This window comes from Nasonia vitripennis, chromosome 4 (assembly GCF_009193385.2).
Source record: "Nasonia vitripennis strain AsymCx chromosome 4, Nvit_psr_1.1, whole genome shotgun sequence".
In the NCBI taxonomy this organism is placed as follows: Eukaryota; Metazoa; Arthropoda; class Insecta; order Hymenoptera; family Pteromalidae; genus Nasonia; species Nasonia vitripennis.
In genome coordinates this window covers 27942347-27964378 of record NC_045760.1, presented here as the reverse complement: position 1 = coordinate 27964378, position 22032 = coordinate 27942347, and the positions used below count along the sequence as shown (strand labels likewise).

The window sequence follows — 22032 nt, the reverse complement described above, 5'->3', positions numbered from 1 at the left end:
TTTAGGAACATACTTAAAAAAAGTATACAGTGCATTGTAAACGTAAAATTTTTCAAGCAATTTCGTAACACAAAAGACGTACAATAATAAACAAAAAATACAAGTATTTTCAAATATGTGCTTTATCAAATATGCAGTAAATCAACGAATTTTATAGTTGAGAAATACAACTTTTTGTATTATGAAGCGCATACTTTTCTTCATACCTATGTAATGTTTATTTTTCTAGTCTTTGCTATATTTATATAAAAACTAAATTTATTGTATTACATATTACACGAAGAAAGAATATAGGTGTAACTGTTTAAAGCTGCTCTACTTATAATGTTAATAAAATGTATAACAATAATTTTAGATTTTCATATTTTTGTGCTCAAATATCCCATTCAAACATTATTACATATTTAGATATTGTTCTATTAAATTGAAGGAATAAAATAGTTCATTTACTTATTTTGTCTGGTAGAAAATTTCCTTTTCAAAACGGTGTTAGTATCAAACCTGGCTCAATAAAATAGCCTTATTTTAGACTTGTCGTATACTTCGTAATGTTCTAATATGTCTACTTCGTCCTTCTCATCAATAATATTTACCAAATCTTGGTTACTCAAGTGAGACAAAATCATCTCGAAAGCCACGTCGTTTGGATCGGCGAATCTCAGAATGTCGCTCAACACCACTGCTGCTTTCTCCACGAGCATTCGACGCTCAAGATCTCTGCTAATCTTCGCTTCCATCAACCCCTTGTACATTGGAAACAGGACCTTTATTTCTTTAAATACCTTAACCAGCTCCTTATTCTTAGCATAAATCTTCAGCATTTTCTCGTCGGCGAGGAGGAGATCCAAAAAGGACACTTTGGTATCGCCTATATTGGTCTCGCGCATCGCCCTTACCTCATGGGAGAAAAAAGTATACTAGTATGGTGTATCGTGAGATACGAGAGACTGGGAGAGAAAAAAAGAGACATATAAATATGCAATATAGCGTGTCTCATCTGAGACGAGACACAAAGAGCTTCGGATATGCGCCGATCACCCTTCCCTGTGCTCAAAACTTCTGCCCGAGTTGCCTTTGCGGCACAGTCGATCATGATCTTCTTATATTATTATATGACCTTATTTTGTTGGTTTTACAAACCAACTATGACTATAAGACTATGTCGGGCATAGTAATAATATCTATCATGCAGTTTTTATTTACAAATGTTATTTAGTCATGGAGTAAGTTACCGACTGTTCATTCAGTTATTACTACGCGAGCGACTTCAGTTAGATTTACTTAATAGCTGTTACTGAACAATTTAGGTTGCATTTACTTAAATTTTGAGTAAGCGCAACGTTTTATTTTTCTCCGTGTAATTCATGCTAAATACTAAGGAATACTTAGTGATTACCGTATGACTTCTGTTTTGGCACCAGAGCATCTTAGTCTAGGCGCTGAGCACTTTTCGTCGGACTTAAATGGCCAGTAGATCACCCAGGTCTTTTCTATGTATTTTTGCCCCCTGAACACGAATTTCGAGGGTGGAATGCCCAAAAGTGGTCAGGTAATTTGTTATTAATAAATTAATTGTTAATATTCAACAAAATTATGTTATTTACCAAAAACTTCAACCTAAAGACAGTTTTTAGATTTTTTATATGATTCTAAATCGAAAATGTTCTTATAAGTTTTTCTGAAAAAGGCTTTGTTTTCGAGTAAAAGAGTACTGAAATCCGGTCGAAATCGCGATTTTTTTCTCAATTTTATTAATCTTGATCAATTTTTACTCAAAAACAAAGCCTTTTTCGAAAAAACTTGTAGGAATATTTTCGATTTAGAATCATATAAAGAATCTAAAAAAATGTTTTCTGGGATGAAATAACATAATTTTGTTGAATATTAACAATTAATTTGTTAATAACAAATTACCTGACCACTTTGGGGCATTCCACCCTCGAAATTCGTGTTCAGGAGGCAAAAATACATAGAAATAACCTTGGTGATCTACTGGCCATTTAAGTTCGACAAAAAGTGCTCAGTGCCTAGACTATCTGCTGCGAAATTTCATTTAAAACATAATAATAGGGAACAGACATGGTTCTGCTATATACATATAAATACTTATATACAGTAGAAAATAGCATAAAAATACGTTATGTATCAATTTTTTTGCTGATTTAATACCTCTAGGCCCTAAAATGGTTAATTAAAAATTCTTATGTTTGAGTAGTTTTTAAAACGGCAACTCCAATGTGGCAGCTCAAAGGATAAAGACCTAACCTAACATACGGGCATTTGAGTACATAAATTCAGTCATCATGAATCTATTTTGATTTTGAAGCATTATCTCTCATCTTTATTATGATTTTGGAGAAAACAATAAGGTTATTTTATGTATTAAAATTTAGATGCGTTTATACATCCATATATATTTTCATCCTTTGCGCCGCCATATTGATCACGTAAGCTCTCAATCGTTTAAACGTATCATTAGGAAACCGTTAGGTCTTTATCCTTTGAGCCGCCATATTGGAGAGCTGCCGTTTTAAAAACTACTTAAACAGTAGTAGTAACAGTAGTAACGCCGTGCTCCCATTCGCTCGGTGCAGCTGAAGAGGGGAAGGTTGGTACTGATATTGTTTTAACATGTGATCTTATGGACGTTGGAATTTATAATTGATGATTGGTCGCCAGGTACAATAATTCATGCTAAAGGCAGATACTTATCATCTGAATAAGCTATGTGTATTTAGTTTGAACTTGAACTGATCGGAGGATTATTATCTGGCATTTTTCTAATGATCATAATTTTTTGCTTTAAATATTTCTCTTTTAGCAAAATAATTATGATCGAAGATTAATTTACAATAATTTCTTAAAATTTTTGGCCACTACTTTTTAAGTACAAGAATACACGGATATGTCATGAGATATAATAGATTATAAGGTTCTATATATACGTTTTTACCCTCTTGATTACGAACACGCCACGAATCAAATTTTCAGAGCATCTTTTCCTTTTGGAATTAATCTCGCATACTTTATAAGTGGGAAATTCTGAATAAATACGCACTTGGACTCGTTCAAGTTCGAGCCAAATATTTTGCCTTCTGCTACTGTGCCACTTGGAATCAACATGCTGTTTTGATTTTCATACATAATTTTTCGGATAGTAAGTATTTATAAGTTCTGGTGCATAATCGGTATTGTATTTCAATTTCAAGTATCGAAATCTTCTTCTGTAATCTTCTTGACTTTGCGTATTGTTTGCTATGCGCGGCCAACTTTGCAACCTAATGCGACCTAGTGGAGTGGGGTATTCACGACTGGGCTGCGTTCGATTCTATGTTCCAGAAACGAATTTAAAATTTGTATTCGGTTTCGATTTTTCGGTCCAATATTCTCGTCTCTTTGTTTGGTGTCACTTTGCGCCGACTTGCATTGACACTTTGACAGATCAAATTTGAAGTTTGAAAGTTCGAAGATTGCCGTGGAGTAGAAGAGGGCGTCCATATATAGGTGCCTGCAGCAGCGACGATCGCAAGTCGTTTTCTTCCCTTTCCCGCGGGTTGGCTGGAGACGTTGGCTGCCATCTTGGATTTCGTTGTTCATCTTTTCGTGTGACACTGAAAACATAATCATAACCATGAATTTGTAATCATTATTTTGTGTTTGATGGGCTTACATTTTTTTAAATCAAGCTATTCCATTGTTTGAGGCCATACTTGAACACTAAAATACTCATTGCAACTATAAGAATACGTGATTTTATATCTATGTTTTCAATATGTGACAGTTTATTAAGTGACAAAAACATACTTCGTTGAGTTAACAATCCATTATCTAAGGATTCCTATAAATATCTTCACTGTAGTACTGAGCCGAAATGACGTATGGAGTCTAAAAAAAAGTTTGTATTTCAAGATAAAATATTATTAGTTTTAACTTAGAGGTTAGAAATATATTTGTACAATACTTCTTCAAATATTAATACCTAGTCTCTGTATTTTTATGTGTAGTATAAATTCTTCACTTTATTTAATTGATTCCGATATCGTTTGTTAACAGGTTCAATAAAAACAGGTATTGGAAGAGAAAATACCAACCACGAAATGCTTCGACAAGTACTACTGTGAAAAAGCCAGTACCAAACAAAGATGAAGGCTCTAATCAGAGTGAAGATTCTGAAGAATACGTCTTAAAACAACGATTACCTGAAAATGGGTGGTTTCCAGATTTTGATTCATCATCCTCATCGAGCGATGTTGAATCCTTAACCACAGTATCAAGTTCTGTGTCAATATCGGATGCCAAGAAGAAGATCACCAAGGAAACAAAGTCTGATGAGAATTGGTTTGACAGAGAACTTGATGTATGTTTTTTCAATTTTTTTATTTCACAAATCTTATATTGATTGTATAATCATGCTTCATCATCATCATTGCCTTTTTCCAGAATGTACAATTCAATTCCAACGTACCTGATACAAAACAATGCAAAAGTATAAAAGAAAGTGAAATTAAGCTCAAATTGTCTTCCTCAGATAGTATTGAAAAGGAACATAGAAACTCAAGCTATAAATTGAAAAGTGAAATCATAAAGAAAAGTTTGCAAGAAGCAAAAAAGGATTCTAAGAAAACTAGTGATAATGAAGAAGACGAACTAGAATTTTTGTTGTCGCTCACTGAACCTGTCCATACTGGTCCAATCATTTTAAAGAATAATCTTGAAAATGGTAAACATTTTTCCATCTATTATAACTAAATTGACAAATTTATCTTCTAATTCATTCAATGTTTCACATGTAGAGAGAAGACTTGCTCTTACAAACAATAGCAGTGCTAACGATAAACCAGTCAAATCTATAGACTTAGAGAAGTGGCTGGATTCTGTTCTTGATGATTGATACATCAGCTGTGCTGGCGTGAATAAAAAAATGGAATATTCTCTTTTGATTGTAAGTATATTGATTTCTTTACAAGTATATACATTTTTAATATATATATATATGGTATTGAATTCTATGGTAAAAAAGTAGATAACAGTTTATATAAATTTTATAAAAAATTAAGATTGCATGTAAATCTTCATATTTTATACAAAAATATCAGTCCAATACTGACACAAGATATTCATGCATATAATCATAAACCACAAGCATAATAGCACCTCCTGGACCTAGCCTAATTACTTTAGGCAAGAGACCCTTGTACAAAGCCTTGAACCTTAAAAAAAAACGATATGCATTAACGATTATTACTCATGCCTTTTTGGTTTCATGTTGAAAGTTATCTTCATTACCCTTCTGCCTTGTAAACAATTCCTATAGTTTTTAAAGTTCCCTTGTATTTGTGACCTTCTGGACCTTGAATTCGGCTCTTTGCAACATCAAAAGGAATGTTTAGGCAGGATGCAACACTTCCAGAAAAGAATCCTATGCCTACCTATATTTTAACATTAAAATTTTATGTGAAAAAATTCTATAAAGTAAATTTTATAGTCTTTATTCTAATTAAAAGTCTATCAATTGTAATTACTTTCGTTAAAAATTCTTTTATCGGATCTTTGTTTGGTGGGATATATGTTTTAACTGAATGATAAAATCCAAAGTAAAAGCCATTAAAAATCCCATTCCTCATAAGAGTTGCTGTGAGGCCTTTATTCAATCCGTTGAGGCCTAACCCTTGCTTTTGAATAATTTCCTTTGTAATAGCAAATGTTGATGGGCTTTCTTTCATGTGTTTACGATTCGATTGTAATTTCACTTTAACCACTTCAAAAGGATTCACTAAAAGTGATTCTGTAAATCCAGCACACAATCCAGCGCATGAAAATGTCTAGAAGTATGTTGCATAAAGTCAGCGTTTTCCAAATCTTATGCTTAATTTTCTCGGAGAATAATAAAAACGACAAGTGAGTCTCTTTTGAATAGAACTTACCAATGGTGTTGGTGCACTGGCACCAAATAGGAAAAATTGTTTGTATTGTTCAAATGTAAAAAACTAAAATTAAAAAAAAAATATTAAGGTTGTCTTGTGCATGTATATGTTATATTTATAAGAGCAATAGTAACTCACCTTCACTGCACGTTTCGGTGTTTCTACTAAAATTGGTGGCACTATGCCTTTCCAGTAAGCAAAAAATCCTTCAGTCCTATACATTTTTTTCAAACAATCCCAAATACCTAACAAATAATTTTCTGACTTAGTCTTTGTTTCACATTAATCGTAAAAGCTACTTAGAGAACTTAATAAAATGTTAGTCAAGTAGACTAAAACTATTTTACTTTGTTTGTTCTTTTTAAATAATTAGAATTGAGCCAAACCTGTATAATACGTAGGATCTGATTGTTTCGTTTTCACTTGCAGTTGCAAACGTGTCTTCACTAAATCCATTGGATGCATTATGCACACCTCTACAAAACCAGCAGATCCACCAGATCCAATTTGTATAACAGCTTCTTTTGTCCAACTCCGCTTCTTTGGAGCTATTGTCCCTTGATTGGCCATAATTGTTGAAAATATCTACTTTAAATAATGTAAAAATCAAAGCTCTGATCACAATTCTTGTAGTCCTGTTAAATGATGTTTCGTCAATTATTAAATGCATTGACCATATGTCTTTTGTAATATATACACATTTATAGAAATCCTATTCAAAAATAATCCATATCAAGAATACTTTCTATTTATAAACTTTGTATATGCTTCTAATAGAACTTGACCATATTTTTGAGGTAGATTTGAAGGTTGAAGCAAACGGTTTCTGGAATCTGTAATAGAAAGATATATTTTGTAATTTGTTGTTTTATTGTAATAGAATATCGTATATCAATACAGAGTTAAATATATCTAACAAAAACGACTTGTACTTTATTTCAAATTTTTTACACCGAAAAATATCAATTCTTCACGTACTTCAATATACTAATTCGTAATGATTTTTTTTTATTCAACAAATAGCTACTAATCAGTACAACGCACGCTTTTTTAATTCCACTGTAATCTGTACGAATATTGATATCATACATGTTATAACCTCTTACTTTTTTTTATGTAACGTTCTAAGTATTATCACTGTACCATACCTACTTATGTGATATGCGTTATTTAAAAAATCACCATTTTTGTGATATTTCATGAATACAAAATCAGTACAAAATCAAAACTAAATAACTTTTAAAGTAAATCATCCACGCATTTGCTACTTATAATGCACGCTTATGGCGCTTTATTAATAACAATTAACATAGCATGGCACAAAGTAAACAAATATGCAAACATTTTGATGTATTCGAAAACTCACCGGGAAGCCGTTCAAATCAAATGTCAAAAATTCTAATATATTGTTTAAAATTAGTTACCGAGCGAACAGCGAGTGTTCACATGGTACTCGTAACCGTGTCATACTTTATCTTAGCGCAATTGATAACAGGGACCTACAGTTATATAGTTGCTCTTTGAGACGATGCTCGACGAGCAGAGATGAATTACGATTGCGTCATGTATATGTCTCATCGAAGCGGAATGTTCGTGTAGGATTGATGTGTCGAGCTTGCAACTGAAACAAAAAGGCTGCGTTAATGAAGCATTAAACTTTCAATTTTTTAATTAATTTTATTATTAGATTTTAAAAGGCTGTACAATTTATTGTTCCGTTAGTGTATCGTACTGATATCAGATAAGATTGGTATAATCGCGAAAATATACAATTATGTTGTATAGATTAACTGCAGCTTGTTCTCGTGAAAATAAAAAATAGCGTGAACTTTGCGCTGATAAGTACGGAGGAATTCGCTATAATTCAAAACTTTTTCAGTTTTCGATCGGCGGCTTTGGACTTTTGAAAGGTTATCCATTTTACCGAAATTATTATTTAAACCTACTGTCTAAAAAATATCGCATTTAGATCAAATAAACCGTCATTAACTCATTTAACCTGCGCATTATAAAAAGAAAATTATAAACTGGATAAAAAAAACCGTACATTATCGACGGCCTTAATACAATCGTAAAAATAATTGCTACTAAATCGTTCATCATCGTTAACTCGTCACTTAGTTAACAAGTGCGTAATTTTTAAAATCGCACCTGAACGAGCGAAATCTCACACCTGACAATCAGCGCGTATGCATTATCTGCATTCAGGGAAACGTCCCGAAAAGGAAAAATTCGCGCCGCTGCCTCTCAGGTCGATTATATTTGCAGATTATATTCTGCATCAGCCGCGAGATAAGCAGCTACGAATACTCAAGACTGTACTCGCGCGAAAGAGCTTACGCAAGCGGAATAAGTAACTCATTGAGGCAAATCACTCGGAACGCGCGTGTATTAAGTATGTATGTGTATGTGTAAGAGTATTGTAGAAATGTATATAGTTATAGTTGAGAGACGCGGAGGGCCTTGAAAAGCCTACTTACACTCGATGCCAAGGCTGTTTATCAATCAACGCGTCACGCGATGACAAAGGGGAGTTTGAGAGTTGTTATGCAATTTTCGGACTGTTATGCCATTGTAAATGTGCATTATTTTTGGTGGATGAGGGCTTTCCAATTGAAAAATCGTTTTAAAACGTCATACTAAGTTGCGCGAATTATTATAATTATGTAAAAATCTTCGAAATTCACCCACACTTCGGATCGATCGATAACTCAAAAACATTATCAACCAGTTGCACAACGTCGTTTTGTCAATTAACGTTCAATTAATAAAAATCCTCTCAACCACGCTTGTCATCGTGACAAGTGCTTTTGTGCGGTAATCTTGAAAACCATACTATATATACGCCTTATACATAGACGTACAGCCGACAACAGATCTAGTACACATTCATCGGAAATCTCTCTAAATTTAGTGAACACGTGGCCGCTGCACAGTAACCCTCGTTGTTGTTTCACCGTTAACGGAAATACCGAGTCATTTCTCCGTATACCGCACATCACAGGCCTGATTCTCCCACTCTCCCACCACCCAGTGGCCTTAGATCAGTATAGGCAAAGAGCGCGCGTTTGTTTGGCGTCCGCTAAAGAAGACGCGCACCAAGAAAAAGAGAGAGAAAAAGAGCTGAATCGCGAGCGATAAGTGTGTATAACATGCTCTTACGCGAGATTGCGCGCTTATCATCGAGAAGTTAGTATAGCTGCTCTCGCGGAGTGTGTCCGTGTTTTAGTCGTCGTCGTCAGCTGCTATATTACTCTCCGCGATCGGTATAATCGCTCGGCGGCTGCAGACAGAGAGAACGCAGTAACATGGGCGCGAGACAGAGACAGGTGAGCGAGAGAGAGAGAGAGAGCACACTTACTTATAAATCGAGCGTATATACTTTGTAGGTATTTGTTTTTAGACACTTATCTTTATGCCGTTCGTAAACAGAGCCGGTGAGCGCGTGTTCTCCTTTCGTTTTCTCTTTTGCAGAGACGGTTCGCGCACGGAATAGTACCTGCCATCGGTTTTGCGAGTGCAGATTATGTACATACCTGCTCTTTTTTTTTACGCGGAAAAAATATACACTTGACGAGTTGTTATTAGAGCCGAGCGCGCGGATTTTCCTCGACAGATGTCGAAGGCGCTTTTGGAGATTTGAATGAGCTCGTCGCCAATGGACGATTCCAATGTTAGGATATTATAGTCTTGAAACGCTCTTATGATTCGATTGCGATAGATTAGATTGATAATTTGTGGACGATTTGTAATTTATACTGATTATTGTCATTGTTGTATTTGACAGGTGAGCAAAGGCCAGGGGGCTAAGGATCACACCAACACCTATGTGAAGGACACCAGCGGCGAAAGATCATCACGGATGTTGAGACGGCAGTGTTGGTCTAAAAGGAAATATCTGACGATAGCTGGGGTTCTAGCTGTTTTATTTTTAATCTACATCGGTTTGGCCAACGATGTTAAACCTCTTCGACTTGGAAGCAAGGCCATCGACAACTTGGCTATCTCGCTGAACTTGCACAAGCCTTTCTATGTTGTCATTATTGACGCTGGATCAACTGCAAGCAGAGTGATTGCCTTCACATTCCATGTTTCCGTTGTGAATGGACAACTGATTTTAGACGATGAACTTTTCTACGAGACAAAACCTGGACTAAGCTCCTATGCCAAGAATCCAAAGGATGTGAAACAGTCATTGGATATTTTACTGCAGAAAGCCAAAGGTAAAATACCGAAGTTGGAATGGTCTCGAACTCCATTGAGCATGAGAGCCACTGCTGGTTTGAGACTTCTGCCTGGTCACAGAGCTCAAGACATACTGGAGGAATGCAAGAAAGTGTTCAACAACTCTGGTTTCAAAGTCTCAGAGGATTCCGTCGCCATCATGGAAGGTTCTGACGAAGGTATTTTCGCTTGGTTTACTGCCAATTTCCTACTCGAGCGATTCCCGAAATCGGGTAGCAGTGCAGAGTATGCAACCAATACTGTTGCTGCATTGGATCTTGGCGGGGGTTCTACTCAAGTGACTTATGCCATAACTCCGACCATGATGGAGAAACAGGCAGAAGAGCTAGCTGCCCATGAAAAAAATTTGTATAATATCAATGCCTTTGATAGAAATATAAGTGTATTTACACAAAGCTTCCTGGGAATGGGACTGATGGCAGCCAGAAAAGAAATCCTCATGCATGCTGACAATTATAAAAATGACAGCAAAAAGCCGGACTTCACTGCATCGTCTTCTGGACTGATTGAATTACGTGCAGAATGCATCAATCCTATCATTTCTGGTGTGGAGTGGAACTATGGTGGAAAGAATTATCTAGTTAAAGGGCCGCTTAATGGCTCGCATAAAATTATTAAAACACAAAACTTTGCTGGTACTGATGAAGACAGGCCAATAGTTCGATTTTCTACCTGCCTTGATATTATTAAAAAAGTAGTGAATGCTGCAATTCCACATGATCTTCCTAATCTTGAAGAGCATGAAATTTATGCTTTCTCATACTACTTTGAAAGGGCTACCGAAGTGAGTTACTATTAATTATTATCATAGTACAAAACAAAGCACACTCATTGCAACGTTATTAATCATTTCTTCTATTTTTTGTATGTAGGTTGGACTTATAGATCCCTTTGCAGGAGGCGTGATTACGATTGAATCGCTCTACAAAGCTGCACTTGAAACCTGTGAATATCCCAACACGGATCAACCTTTCATGTGCTTGGATTTGTCATTTATTTACACCTTGCTCCACGATGGCTTTGGTTTGGATACTAAAACGAAAATCTTTGTAAGCAGCGCAGTTTAAAAATAAGTTTTTGATTTAAAATTACAATCTTTACATAAGAAATTACTTTTACAGCTCCGAAAGAAAGTTAATGGTCACGAGATGAGTTGGGCATTAGGTGCAGCTTTTAACGTTCTGCAGAAGGAATCGTGATATTTTAATCATTAACTAAAATGATACAGTTTGGGTGTGTACTGTGTCGAATTTGACTTACAATCATATGCACACCTTTGTGATATTTCTCACTTCGAAGCGCGGATTCGTTCCGATTATTAAAAAAGCTTTTATTGATCAATATAGACTCAATATTAATATCTTTGTAAGATGTGCTTTTATGAAAGTTGACCCTTTTTGAACTATTGTTATTCTTACTAGTTTATTGAATCAATGTCAAAATTATGATAACTTGTTGTATGTATTCAAAATTATATAGCTATTTATAAATTTTAAAATGTTTACGTAATGTATATGTAAAATAGCCAAGTAAAAAAGTATTTATTTATTTTTAAGGATAACAGAAAATATCTGCAATTTGATAAAGATATTTTTACAGTGTCTTAAATAAATATCTCGATAATTCAAATCAACATTCTAATGCACAAACAGTATATAGATTTGTAAACACATCGCTGACCTCTACAGTGCCTTTTCTGAAAACGATTATCAATTCTATTTAATATACCACGAATCATAGACTACAATTTTTATGAACAAAAAAGCTGTAATACACTGAATATTATATTCAATACGTACAATGTGTCAATAATATATCTTGTAAGGCGTGGAAACCGTCAATACAGTATTTATATCAATGTAAATAAGTTGAGAATATAAAGTCTAATCAAAAAAATTATACAGTTAAAGAGCAATACCTAAGTGTTATCCAATAAAAATTTTCTATGGTAATTTGCGACTTTTGTACTTAGTCTTTAAGGGCTTCAAAAATCGCTGATAATAATTTATAGAACGTTTATGATACGGAAAATGATTTCGAAACGCTTACTGCTATTTAAAGTCAAAATTTAAATCCAGATATATTAAATAAATAAATTAAATATCATTTACATCAATTACCATTTCAAGCCTACAAAAAAATGTATTAATAAACGTGTTTAAGAGTATAAAAACTTGTTATCGACTGTAGACGGGAGTCTACAATGTTTCAGTATGTTTAAGGCTTCAGACTGTATGACAAGAAAAGCCGTCTGTCATCGTTCATATACAACTCTGTTATGAATATACCAGATAAGATTGTACGCATGCATGCTAATTGATCATTTGATTTTAGTCCTTAAGCATAATATCTTCCACTTTAACAAAGTTGTATATGTCCGCCATTCATTACAAACCCAGATAAATATTAATGTTAATTATTTGCAATTATTCTTAACAGCGATTAAATCAGATCAAAATTATTTTAGAATAGGATTCGAATTTATTGCGATTTTAACATAGTTAATAAAATAACACACTTTAATGCAGCAAAGTATAACGTCAATTATAATTTTTATAATTTTTATATTTATAATAGAAATACGAGCGGAATTTTCTGAAAATGCATACTTAAATTTTTATTACAGGTAATAAAAGAAAGATAAAAGACGACGAAAGCTTACTCGCATTAGTCGCCGATTTATCAAAGAAATAAAAGAGAATATTTATATATCAAAAATGTAAAAAAAGAATTGAACTTCCATTTCAAGCTTATTATTAACCACTTATCGAACGAACATGCGAGTCATACGCTCAAGAATTTCTTTCAATTTATTTACTCTATTAATTGACAGAAAGTATAACTACAAAGATAACTGCAAATAATAATAAATACTTTGTATATAACATTATAAACTTCTTTGTCAACTTAATTAGCAGCAAAAAGTCTGATATTACCTATAAACTAGAGGACATTTTTTTATTAACATACAATGAATGCAGGAACAAAGTGATTATTTTCATCCGGATAAATTATTACGATTAATAAACGTATGTAAAATCGATCATCCTTCAACAAAAGTAGCAAAATCAGATAATCCACCTAAGCGCGCATTATCGACCGAGAAAATGGAAAAAATTGAAATCCACGATTTTTGCACAATCAGCGCTACCACTTTTCGTTTTTCGATCCGTGCGCGCGGCGGGATCACACTATATTAATATATAGGTATCCCGTCGCCGTCGCGTTATCTTTTTTATCGTTAAAAACGAACGTCTGCTGCTTCGTCTTACGCACGTCCGCGCGTACCGAGAATCACGTATATATAGGTATATAGGTGTGTAGGATTCCCGGAACGAGTCACAACAAAAGAAGCTCGACTGTCGCGACCGCGAGAAACGTGTGCATGTGCGCGCGATAGCACGTATGTCGTATATATGTATTATACACGCAGAGGTTGCACCTATATACAAAGTCCGAGTGTACAGTACGAAGTTCGAGTGATGCGAGATCAGCCGTAGCCGCAGTATCAGTGTAGATAGAGCCTATATGTAACATCGGTAAGTTATACACAACTCACGCGCGCAACTATAGCTCTGCGTATGTCTGTATTTCGACCACATTCTGGTAGTATAAGTGTCGCGAGTCAGTTAAGAGCTAAACGCAGACACGGTCGCATCGGAGCCTCGAAAGTGTAATAGTACTCTTGACTCTCTTTCTCTCTACTTGCGGGAGGGGGTTTATCTCTCGTACACTTTTCTATTACATTTGGAGCATTTCGTGCGCGTGTTATTCTGATATCAAACTCTCTGCAGTATAAAGTGAGAGAGAAGGAGAGAGATGGATAGAGGCATGTTGATATATCTCATGTGTATGTAACGTGTTGCAGTGGACGAGAAAGAGAGCTGCTTCGACGGTCCCGCCGCCTCTGACTTAGCCTTCTTTTTCTTTAATCGAGAGCACAGACACTCTGCGCGCGATATGTGCTAATTTGGATTTCATCAGTTCCTTATTTGCTTCATCCTTGATTAGGCCGATTTCGTGTGTATGTTAGTGTGTCTCGAAGCAACTCTCTCCGGACAAGCAGTCTCAAATGTGGAGCCGAGGCTATTATGTCAAAACAGAAACCACTGCCCTCATGCTCGTTTCGCTCTTGTACTTTCCTGTGAGTGCACTTCAATCAGTTCAGTCTGCGCAGAAAGAAAGAGAGGAATAACAGAGACACGCGCCTGATCTAGCTTCGATTCGAACAGACAGCTCAGGACACTGATAAATAATAAGTATTGCTGCTGCTTGTACAGTATACCAGAACCGATTCGAATAAATGAATCGGACCACCAGATTTTTGGCACCGGCCTCACTAGCAATAAGTGCCTATTGTCCAAAGGCCCTTGTCCAGGCAATTGTACCACATCGCCACCTTAATGTAGGCTCGGTCTTTCTCTTTTTCTTTCATTTTCTTTTTTTTTTTTCATCTTTTTTTTCTTGCTTTAATTCATACTTTTTGTTTTCTTCATTTCATGCTTACTCATATCAGTCACATGACTTTCTGACCATTGCAACATTTTATTTCAGACTCTTGCAAAAGCATCATTTCTCTCCCAGAAATCTTCTCTCGAAAGCTGTCCAAAACAATCCTACATGGATAAGTTGGATTGCAAACTCTCAAGTGAGACTTCGGACATTGCAGCAATGAATGATAAAGAGGATATCAGCTGTGCTCTACAGAGGATGCATGTCAGTGAAACTATGTCTGAGAACATAAACAGCCTAGATATCAATCTCAACTCTGATGGGGTGGACTCAATAGAGAGAAGATCTTCAATAGACAGAAGCAAATACAAAGAAATGAGAACATGGAAAAAAATTGGAAAAGGTATGCACTGTCTAAAAATAAACTATAACTGTTGGAATTTTATCTTGCATGGGTTAATGACCATAAGAGGAAAACTAGATAAGTAGTAATATCATATAATGAAATTTTAATGTCTCATTTTTATGGAGTTATGGTGTTATCTATTCAAAGCTCATATGACTTGACATTTCCACCATCCAATTATTGATTTTTAAAACTTTGTGTTTCAGAAAATAAAACTATAAATCCTGAAGAATCATTTACCTTCAAACTACTTTCATTCAATATACTAGCTCAAGATTTGCTAGAAACTCATGCATATTTATACAGAGATCACAATAGACAAGCTTTACCTTGGGAAAAAAGAAAACCACTTTTGGTACAAGAAATACTGGAATCAGAAGCTCATGTATGTACGCGATTTCTCGCCATATATATTAAAGAATTTGTCGCTCATTCAATCGCGAATTATATCTGCAGGTGGTGTGTCTTCAGGAAATGCAAGAAGAGCATTTAAGAGACTTTTTGCTTCCATTTCAAGAGAATGGGTTCACCTACTTGTATAAAAAACGCACTAACGATAAAAAAGATGGTTTACTTCTTATGTACAGAGAGGACATTTTTAATTTAATAGAATTTTCTAAGCTTGAACTGTACCAGACAGGTGTTCCATTACTCTGCCGTGACAACGTTGCTCTAATTGCCAAATTTTCTTTGAAAGAGAGTCCGGAAACGAAATTTGTCATTGCAACCACTCATTTACTTTTTAACCCAAGACGCAACGACGTTAGATTAGGCCAAGTGCAGCTACTTTTTGCAGAAATAGAACGAATATCTTTTGTCGAAAATACCTCGTGAGTATTCTTTTGACCATGTTTATCAAAATTTTTCAAGATCCGTGTCAAATAACGTTGATTTAACAGTATAGGTCCACGGTACCTTCCTATTGTGCTATCTGGTGATTTCAATCTTGAGCCCTATAGTGGAGTGTACAAATTCATTACTGACGGTTCAATAGAATTTGTAGGCAAAGGAAGAAATCTAGAACGATGTGATTACCGTTGCTTGACGAATTCTTTAATACCTCCACATTTATACGTAACGGATGAGTGCCAACATTTTAACGTATTGTCAAAAAGATTGTCTGGCAAAGGCAGCGGCAAAGTTATGGTAAGATATTCAGCAAATCAGTATATACTTGTCAAAAAATTCCTTTAGAGAAGCATAGTTTAACTTTGGTATAGACGTTAGAATAATTTAAATTTTACTCCAAGACTAATCATAATAAATTTTCGTGCTTTCAGTTGAGAAACACCGAGAGAGAAGAAAACTTACAGGGCAACGACAGTCCGACATCTAATTCGGAAGTGACAGATTTAGTTGACTTAGAGTCAACAACGTACCAAAAAGTAGAAATATCAGATGGTCATTATGTTACATTTTCCTCCGGATTATTAACGCACCCGTTTCAATTCAAGAGCGTGTATGGTCATACGGATAGCAAAGGGAAAAGTGAAGCGACTACATTTCAAAATCGATGGATAACGGTAGATTATATATTCTACAGTAAGATGCAGCCACTAGAATCGTACAGGTTACCAACAGCAGAGGAGTGTAAAGTATTTTTTCCTACAATACCAAACTCGGTTGTGGGAAGTGACCATTTATGTCTTGGGGCTAGTTTCCTGTTGAAAAAGAGATAAATTATAACTTGAAAATATAATTTTATCTCTTTGTTTACCTTGCTGTATATACAAATTAAGCTATGACAGAAAATACTTGCGGTCATGTAATTTTATTATTATAACATATTTTTTCAATAAAGTACAAAAAGTACAAAAAACGTGTATAAATATATTATCTCATTTCTTATATCTAGTAATACTTGATAACATTTTTCTAAGACATTGCACTTGAAAGTAGATTTTCCACTTGAGCATTGCCAATGCCAAGTTCAGAATGCTCAAAATTTTTATAATCTAAAATGCAAGTATCCTTTAGGAGCTGCTCTTTTGGTCGGTCTACACAGTTATAACTATAGTAACAGTCTTCGCTATACTTTTTGAAAATTGACAATAGATTTGGGTCCCCTCCATCCGGACCAACGAGAAAGTCACACTTATACTTTAAATAATTTTTCTTATCTTCCAGGCAACATTTCAAAAATCTATAATCTGAAGTAAAATATTCTTTGACGTTTTCTATGTTATAGATTTTGGCCTCTTCTCTTAGGATACCGGTAACAAATAAATCATCTATCCAGAAATACTTGGAATGCTGTCTGCTTTGATAAACCAGCTTTAACGCTGTCAGCATATCGGTCACGTAAAACCAGCCAGAGAGGAAAGAAGGATAGACATTTTCTGAAAACTCTTCTTTAGTCACAAACCACTTGTTGGCTTGGTTCCTAATCGGTGTCATGTGATCCAAAACGTAGCCCATCAGAAAATCTGGCTTAGTATTCGAACTAGTCCTATTGTGTATCAGCGACAGTACCTCGTACAAATTGACAATAATATCATCGTCCATCTTCATGATATATGAATAACTGCCGCTGCACTTGTCCACAGCCCACTGGAGACCCATCAAGTGCTTGTACGTCAAATTTTTGTAAGCCTCTACAAAATTGCCTTGAATAATATCTTTAAATCTCTGCGCTTCATTCTCAATGGCAGGCTGAGTGACACCCGTCTTCACCTGAGCTTTCTCATCCAGCGTACCAAGCAGAAATATCCTCCGCACTCCGAGTCTTCTTAATTCTTCGTTCGTGTAGGCATGTCTCAAGGCACTTCTCTTGGAAACGTCACCGGCGTAGGAAGTGATTATCCAGACAGCTTTGATCTTTCTACCCTCGTCCTCCAGGTCCTCGTAATCTTCGGTCGAGTAATTGCACTTGGTATCGATGAGGTATTGAAACGTTTGGAGATTAAGTATCTTCATGGGATTGGCACTGAACGTCAGTCTTTCGTTCTCGCGATTTTTAATTCTCTCGGCGAAAGATCGCGAGTCGCTCTCATCGCCGTCGCTTAAATTCGTGAAAATTATCAGCAACAACAGCACAAAACACGTCAGCAGAAGTAAGACGCACAGCATGCACTTGATCGCCATAATAAGAATCAATCGACTCGACGACACCTACACTAAGTTCGTTTTTTGGAGCGTTTCTTATTTTCATGTTATTACACACAGCACAGGATTAGATGTTATTTATATATATATAATAGATCGTGTACGAGCTCGTTGCGTTAATCAAAGGTACGGCGGCAAAAGGAGCAACAAAAAGCCAAGAGATATATAATTAAAGGCCGTTTACCAAGGAAAACACTGTAGCGCAGCAGTCTCAAGCGCCAGCTGTCTTTTGTAAAAGTCAACGTCTCTCTCTCTCTCTCTCTCTCTCTCTCTCTCTTTCTCGGTTCTCCGGAGTCCCAGCTCCCTCTCTTCCCTCTCTCGAACTTGATATCCTATACACAGCACACAAAACGGATAAAAAAGGGTTTGTATCGGGTATCTTTCCTTCTCCAGCGGTCAATCCCGAAAAAACGTAAAGAAGAAAAAAACGGCGAGTCCGAAACTGTAGAGCAGCTGCAGACTCGCAGTATACTCAAGAGTGGACACGGCGTTCACCGCCGCGCAGTGAACAGTGATTATATACATCGCTCTTTATCTCTCGCGCATAAGTTGTAGGTCGTCGGCTCTCTCCGCCAATCGTAAACATCCCCCATTGTTTTAGTTCGCCGCCGGGAATATTTCTGTTAGTAAATAGCGAGAGGGTGTACTCATATACACACAAAATACACACCTAATATAATCGCGAGTGCGCGCGCAGAGCGTCGCACGTGTATATACAAGCATATATAGTTATAGAGAGCGGAGCAAGTGCCTCTGATGCACATGCGAGGGAGAAGGAGAGAGACAGCTTTGGCGGCGGCTGAGCTGTGTGTTCTGCAGCAGCAGCGAGGAGGAGGAGAAGGACCACCGAGTGCGGTTTTTAATACGAGCGCGCACGGACGAGGCGCTTGGAAAATGCAGGAGATTTGCGAAAATCTGCGCAGAGCCGTCGAGCATGGGCGCACCGATATCGTCCGGTCGATTCTCGAAGCATGTGAGTTTTCTTTATGTTTTAATTACTTACTTACCCGGCTGATCGAGTTTTTTTCTATTGTCGAGGAGGTTCGGCTGATGACGATGGTGATGTCGAAATTTCCACGTTGGCGTGGCCTTGCGTGGGCGACGCGATAATTAACCTATAAGCACTCGCGATGTTTTCTCTGAATTTTTTGTAAACAACGAGGGATTATGATCGCTGCTTTCATTTTTTGCGAGCTGGAATTTAACGAGTTGAACAAAACGGTGTAAAGTATGAGTCATTGATGGGTTTGACAGCTGATACCCTGCCACCGCTACTGTTACTTACGTCATTTATTTCGGAGTTTGTTTGACATTTTCACTGAGATTTTCTTCAAAGTAAAAATGGTTAGACAACTGTTTTAGAAAAAAAAAAAACGAAGAAGAATCGATATAACGAGTTAATTTGTTGATAGTTTTGAGGCCAGGTTTGGTTGGGTCGGTACATTTTATTAGCCGGTATAAACGGGCTGCACTCAAAGTGTCAACAAAGCCGCTCTCGTCGTAAAATACTGCAAGTTACGAGCTTTTAGCGATTTAAATATTGTAAGCGATGTCGTTAAATTTTGATCACTTCTTTTCCAGGTGAAGATAACGAAGTGGGAGATGGCATAACAAAAGACAAAATCTTGAATGGAGCTATTTTTGAAGAAGGAACGCCACTTTTGTACGCAGCTGCAGTGAGTAGACCTTATCGGCTTGGATAATTACTGCATTTGTTGCAACAGTTGATGTAACTTTCTCTAAAATGTTACAGCACAATCAAGTTGACTTGATCCGAACTCTCTTAAACTGTGGAGCAGACCCTGCTGCGACTGATATTCAGGGCCGTAATGCATTGGATGTTGCTGTGAATGACAGGGTTAGGCAGATATACATCGAAGAATTACTCAGAGCCACTGCAGCATCCGAGTAAGAGAGTTTTTGCTTATTCTTTATCAAACATCGGTTAAGGCTTTATGTAATGTCATACAAATAATTATGAAATTTTGATCAATCTAGGATTGACAGGGTTGAGCAAATATTATTGGCTGGCATTGACGTGAATGCTTGGGATTCAGAAGCCAGTAGAAATACCCCTTTACATTGGGCTGCTTGTTATGGCAATAAAGAGATAGTGCAATTTTTAACAGGTATGTGTAAGCACGTTATAAATTTTGTTCTACTGACATTAAGATACTAAAAGTGCAAATTTAAATAGATAAAGGTGCCAATGTAAATGCTGAAAATGGTTGTGGCGCAACACCACTGCATGAAGCTGTAAATCGTGGTGAAATTGAAATTTGTCAAATTTTGTTGAGAAATGGAGCAAATCCTCTAGTTCAAGCTGTTAAGGGGTAAATATTAACTCAGTCATAGCCTAAATTATAAATTAGTACACGATTCATGTTTTTAATTTGCCTTTTGTTTTTCTATCACAGAACTTTTGCAGGAAAGTCGGCCTATGATCTTTCGAGGAATAATAGTTTGCTACAGTGTTTAATAGAAAAATTCATTGGAGATATGCCGTCAAAGGAGGGAGAAAATGCGCATTCTCCTCTAGAAGTTCTGGAAGATACAAATTTTTCTCCTAAAAATATAGTTGAGACACATCAGCCTCTTTCAGCTGATTCGATAAAATCATTGGAAAACAGTTTTGAAGTTCTTACATCTATAGGAGATTCAAGAGAGTCTGGTACAGACAGTCCATTGCGAACAAGACGTTCTGTTGCAAATAGCGGCATTTACGAGCTCATTTGGCCTGAACCTAAATCCATAATTGAACTCGGACATGTTTCACCGCCTTTTGCTGTTGGCAAGGAACTTTTAATCTCCATTATACAGGTAAGATAATGCTCTTTGCAAAATTTTATATAATACAATTAGCAAGTGTTCGAAAAAATTCTCTTTTTCAGGGTGGCGAATCTATACATAAAATCTTGGATGTTTGGGAGATCAGTAGGACGCATCTATTAGAATTAGGCTGTGATGTAAAAATAGGAGAAGTGCAGCCAGGATCTGGCAGAGTGACTTGTGATAAGAGAATCGAATGTATAGTCAACCCAAAACTGTTTAACGTTGCTGAAGGATATCAATTGCATATTTCGCAAAATTCAATTAAAGTTAGTGCTGGAAGTTTGGCTGGCTTGCATTATGCGGTTTGCACGTTTGTGCAAATTTTACGATTGAGCAAAAATCGTTCGAGCAATGCGGAAATTTGTGAGATCGAAGCAGTATTAATCAAAGACGAACCGAGATTCGGTCACAGAGGTATACTTTTGGATATTTCTTTGAGAGGGCGGGCACCTACACTGGATTATTTATTGCACGCGATCGATGTTTGGTCTTCCTTCAAACTGTCGCATTTGCATCTATATTCTCGACTGACTCCGAGTTGTGACTGGCAACTTTGTTACTCTAGATCGGAAATGGTTACACTTGATAGATATTGCAGGTAGCATTATTTTTCTTTGATTTAATGAAATAATTTATAACTCAACATGTAATGACATTAAAAATATATATATATATATATTTTTTTTTATTTTAGAGATAGACACTTAGAATTAGTGCCAGCACTGGATGTGGATTCCAATGTGAGTCTGCGTCATTTATCACAAATGTGGCCACTTTTTCAAGAATTACTGGCTACATTTCCAAGTCTGAATTATGTGCATATAGGGCCTAGATTAGCCAGCTTACTAGTACAACCAAGTAATCTTGATTGTTCACTGTCTGTAGATGAGACTATAGAAACAGACATGTCCGAAGTACTTGAATCTTATTCGAGTCTTCAACAACTTTGGCACATCCTCAATTTAAGTTTTGATACTACAGTATTATTGTGTTCAAATGGTTTGCATACTAAGGCAGAGTTTCGGAGTATACCTAATAACGTGATACTTGTCGAATACGGTTTTCAGG

General features: G+C 36.1%; 6 protein-coding genes across 26 annotated transcripts in view; 4 read left to right on the top strand and 2 right to left on the bottom strand.

Moving 5' to 3' along the window:
• The first annotated feature begins 3233 nt into the window (after nt 1-3233).
• Nucleotides 3234-6846, top strand: LOC100120788. The gene is made up of 5 exons (XM_032599418.1): nt 3234-3895; nt 4054-4357; nt 4441-4720; nt 4794-4942; nt 6354-6846. Exons 1-4 carry the CDS (start codon nt 3879-3881, stop codon nt 4889-4891), a joined length of 699 nt encoding a protein of 232 aa, XP_032455309.1. The 5' UTR covers nt 3234-3878; the 3' UTR covers nt 4892-4942; nt 6354-6846.
• Nucleotides 4930-19315, bottom strand: LOC100121704 (mitochondrial 2-oxodicarboxylate carrier). Of its 12 annotated transcripts, none has more exons than XM_032599413.1 (8): nt 19140-19315; nt 7428-7545; nt 6311-6757; nt 6063-6169; nt 5925-5987; nt 5523-5822; nt 5287-5429; nt 4930-5210 (listed from the first exon to the last, which is right to left on the bottom strand). In XM_032599413.1, exons 3-8 carry the CDS (start codon nt 6492-6494, stop codon nt 5093-5095), a joined length of 915 nt encoding a protein of 304 aa, XP_032455304.1. In that variant the 5' UTR covers nt 6495-6757; nt 7428-7545; nt 19140-19315; the 3' UTR covers nt 4930-5092. The 12 variants fall into 12 exon arrangements, with proteins under 12 accessions (XP_032455304.1, XP_032455305.1, XP_032455306.1 ...); XM_032599414.1 differs by lacking the exon at nt 19140-19315 and adding an exon at nt 18317-18601; XM_032599415.1 differs by lacking the exon at nt 19140-19315 and adding an exon at nt 9461-9533.
• On the top strand, nt 8194-12121 carry LOC100678150 (ectonucleoside triphosphate diphosphohydrolase 5). Of its 4 annotated transcripts, none has more exons than XM_032599405.1 (4): nt 8194-8319; nt 9712-10953; nt 11042-11218; nt 11291-12121. In XM_032599405.1, the coding sequence occupies exons 2-4, from the start codon at nt 9787-9789 to the stop codon at nt 11366-11368; spliced, it is 1422 nt and encodes a 473-aa protein (XP_032455296.1). In that variant the 5' UTR covers nt 8194-8319; nt 9712-9786; the 3' UTR covers nt 11369-12121. The 4 variants fall into 4 exon arrangements, with proteins under 4 accessions (XP_032455296.1, XP_003427269.1, XP_016843880.1 ...); XM_003427221.5 differs by lacking the exon at nt 8194-8319 and adding an exon at nt 8780-9253; XM_016988391.2 differs by lacking the exon at nt 8194-8319 and adding an exon at nt 9251-9309.
• LOC103316704 (protein angel) lies at nt 13445-16852 on the top strand. Of its 7 annotated transcripts, none has more exons than XM_008211799.4 (7): nt 13521-13708; nt 14038-14313; nt 14724-15024; nt 15234-15412; nt 15484-15857; nt 15927-16173; nt 16308-16852. In XM_008211799.4, the coding sequence occupies exons 2-7, from the start codon at nt 14242-14244 to the stop codon at nt 16704-16706; spliced, it is 1572 nt and encodes a 523-aa protein (XP_008210021.1). In that variant the 5' UTR covers nt 13521-13708; nt 14038-14241; the 3' UTR covers nt 16707-16852. The 7 variants fall into 7 exon arrangements, with proteins under 7 accessions (XP_008210022.1, XP_008210021.1, XP_008210018.1 ...); XM_008211796.4 differs by having other exon boundaries at nt 13525-13708; nt 14038-14574; XM_032599397.1 differs by lacking the exon at nt 13521-13708 and adding an exon at nt 13723-13842.
• Nucleotides 16644-18637, bottom strand: LOC103316703 (beta-1,3-galactosyltransferase 5). Its single transcript, XM_008211792.4, has one exon. It carries the CDS (start codon nt 18109-18111, stop codon nt 16903-16905), a length of 1209 nt encoding a protein of 402 aa, XP_008210014.1. The 5' UTR covers nt 18112-18637; the 3' UTR covers nt 16644-16902.
• Nucleotides 18866-22032, top strand: part of LOC100121760 — a 4976-nt gene continuing 1809 nt past the window's right edge. The window contains exons 1-8 of the mRNA XM_016988387.3: nt 18866-19105; nt 19714-19808; nt 19886-20040; nt 20131-20261; nt 20330-20465; nt 20550-20952; nt 21024-21562; nt 21659-22031. Of these exons, the coding sequence (XP_016843876.1) occupies nt 18889-19105; nt 19714-19808; nt 19886-20040; nt 20131-20261; nt 20330-20465; nt 20550-20952; nt 21024-21562; nt 21659-22031 (2049 nt within the window). The 5' untranslated portion in view covers nt 18866-18888. The remainder of the gene's footprint in view (nt 19106-19713; nt 19809-19885; nt 20041-20130; nt 20262-20329; nt 20466-20549; nt 20953-21023; nt 21563-21658; nt 22032) is intronic.

Excerpts from the sequence above, each read along its gene's own strand:
- LOC100120788 (XM_032599418.1), top strand. Across the intron at positions 4,358-4,440 it reads GGTTTGACAGAGAACTTGAT|AATGTACAATTCAATTCCAA; the intron begins GTATGTTTTTTC and ends GCCTTTTTCCAG. Across the intron at positions 4,721-4,793 it reads AAAGAATAATCTTGAAAATG|AGAGAAGACTTGCTCTTACA; the intron begins GTAAACATTTTT and ends TTTCACATGTAG.
- LOC100121704 (XM_032599413.1), bottom strand. The coding sequence starts at position 6,494 with ATGGCCAATCAAGGGACAATAGCTCCAAAGAAGCGGAGTTGGACAAAA. Across the intron at positions 5,988-6,062 it reads CACCGAAACGTGCAGTGAAG|TTTTTTACATTTGAACAATA; the intron begins GTGAGTTACTAT and ends TTTTAATTTTAG. Across the intron at positions 5,823-5,924 it reads CCAGTGCACCAACACCATTG|ACATTTTCATGCGCTGGATT; the intron begins GTAAGTTCTATT and ends ACATACTTCTAG.
- LOC100678150 (XM_008211785.4), top strand. The coding sequence starts at position 9,568 with ATGAGCTCGTCGCCAATGGACGATTCCAAT. Across the intron at positions 9,598-9,711 it reads CGCCAATGGACGATTCCAAT|GTGAGCAAAGGCCAGGGGGC; the intron begins GTTAGGATATTA and ends TGTATTTGACAG. Across the intron at positions 10,954-11,041 it reads ACTTTGAAAGGGCTACCGAA|GTTGGACTTATAGATCCCTT; the intron begins GTGAGTTACTAT and ends TTTTGTATGTAG.
- LOC103316704 (XM_008211796.4), top strand. The coding sequence starts at position 14,473 with ATGAATCGGACCACCAGATTTTTGGCACCGGCCTCACTAGCAATAAGT. Across the intron at positions 15,413-15,483 it reads TACTGGAATCAGAAGCTCAT|GTGGTGTGTCTTCAGGAAAT; the intron begins GTATGTACGCGA and ends TTATATCTGCAG. Across the intron at positions 15,858-15,926 it reads TCTTTTGTCGAAAATACCTC|TATAGGTCCACGGTACCTTC; the intron begins GTGAGTATTCTT and ends TTGATTTAACAG.
- LOC103316703 (XM_008211792.4), bottom strand. The coding sequence starts at position 18,111 with ATGGCGATCAAGTGCATGCTGTGCGTCTTACTTCTGCTGACGTGTTTT.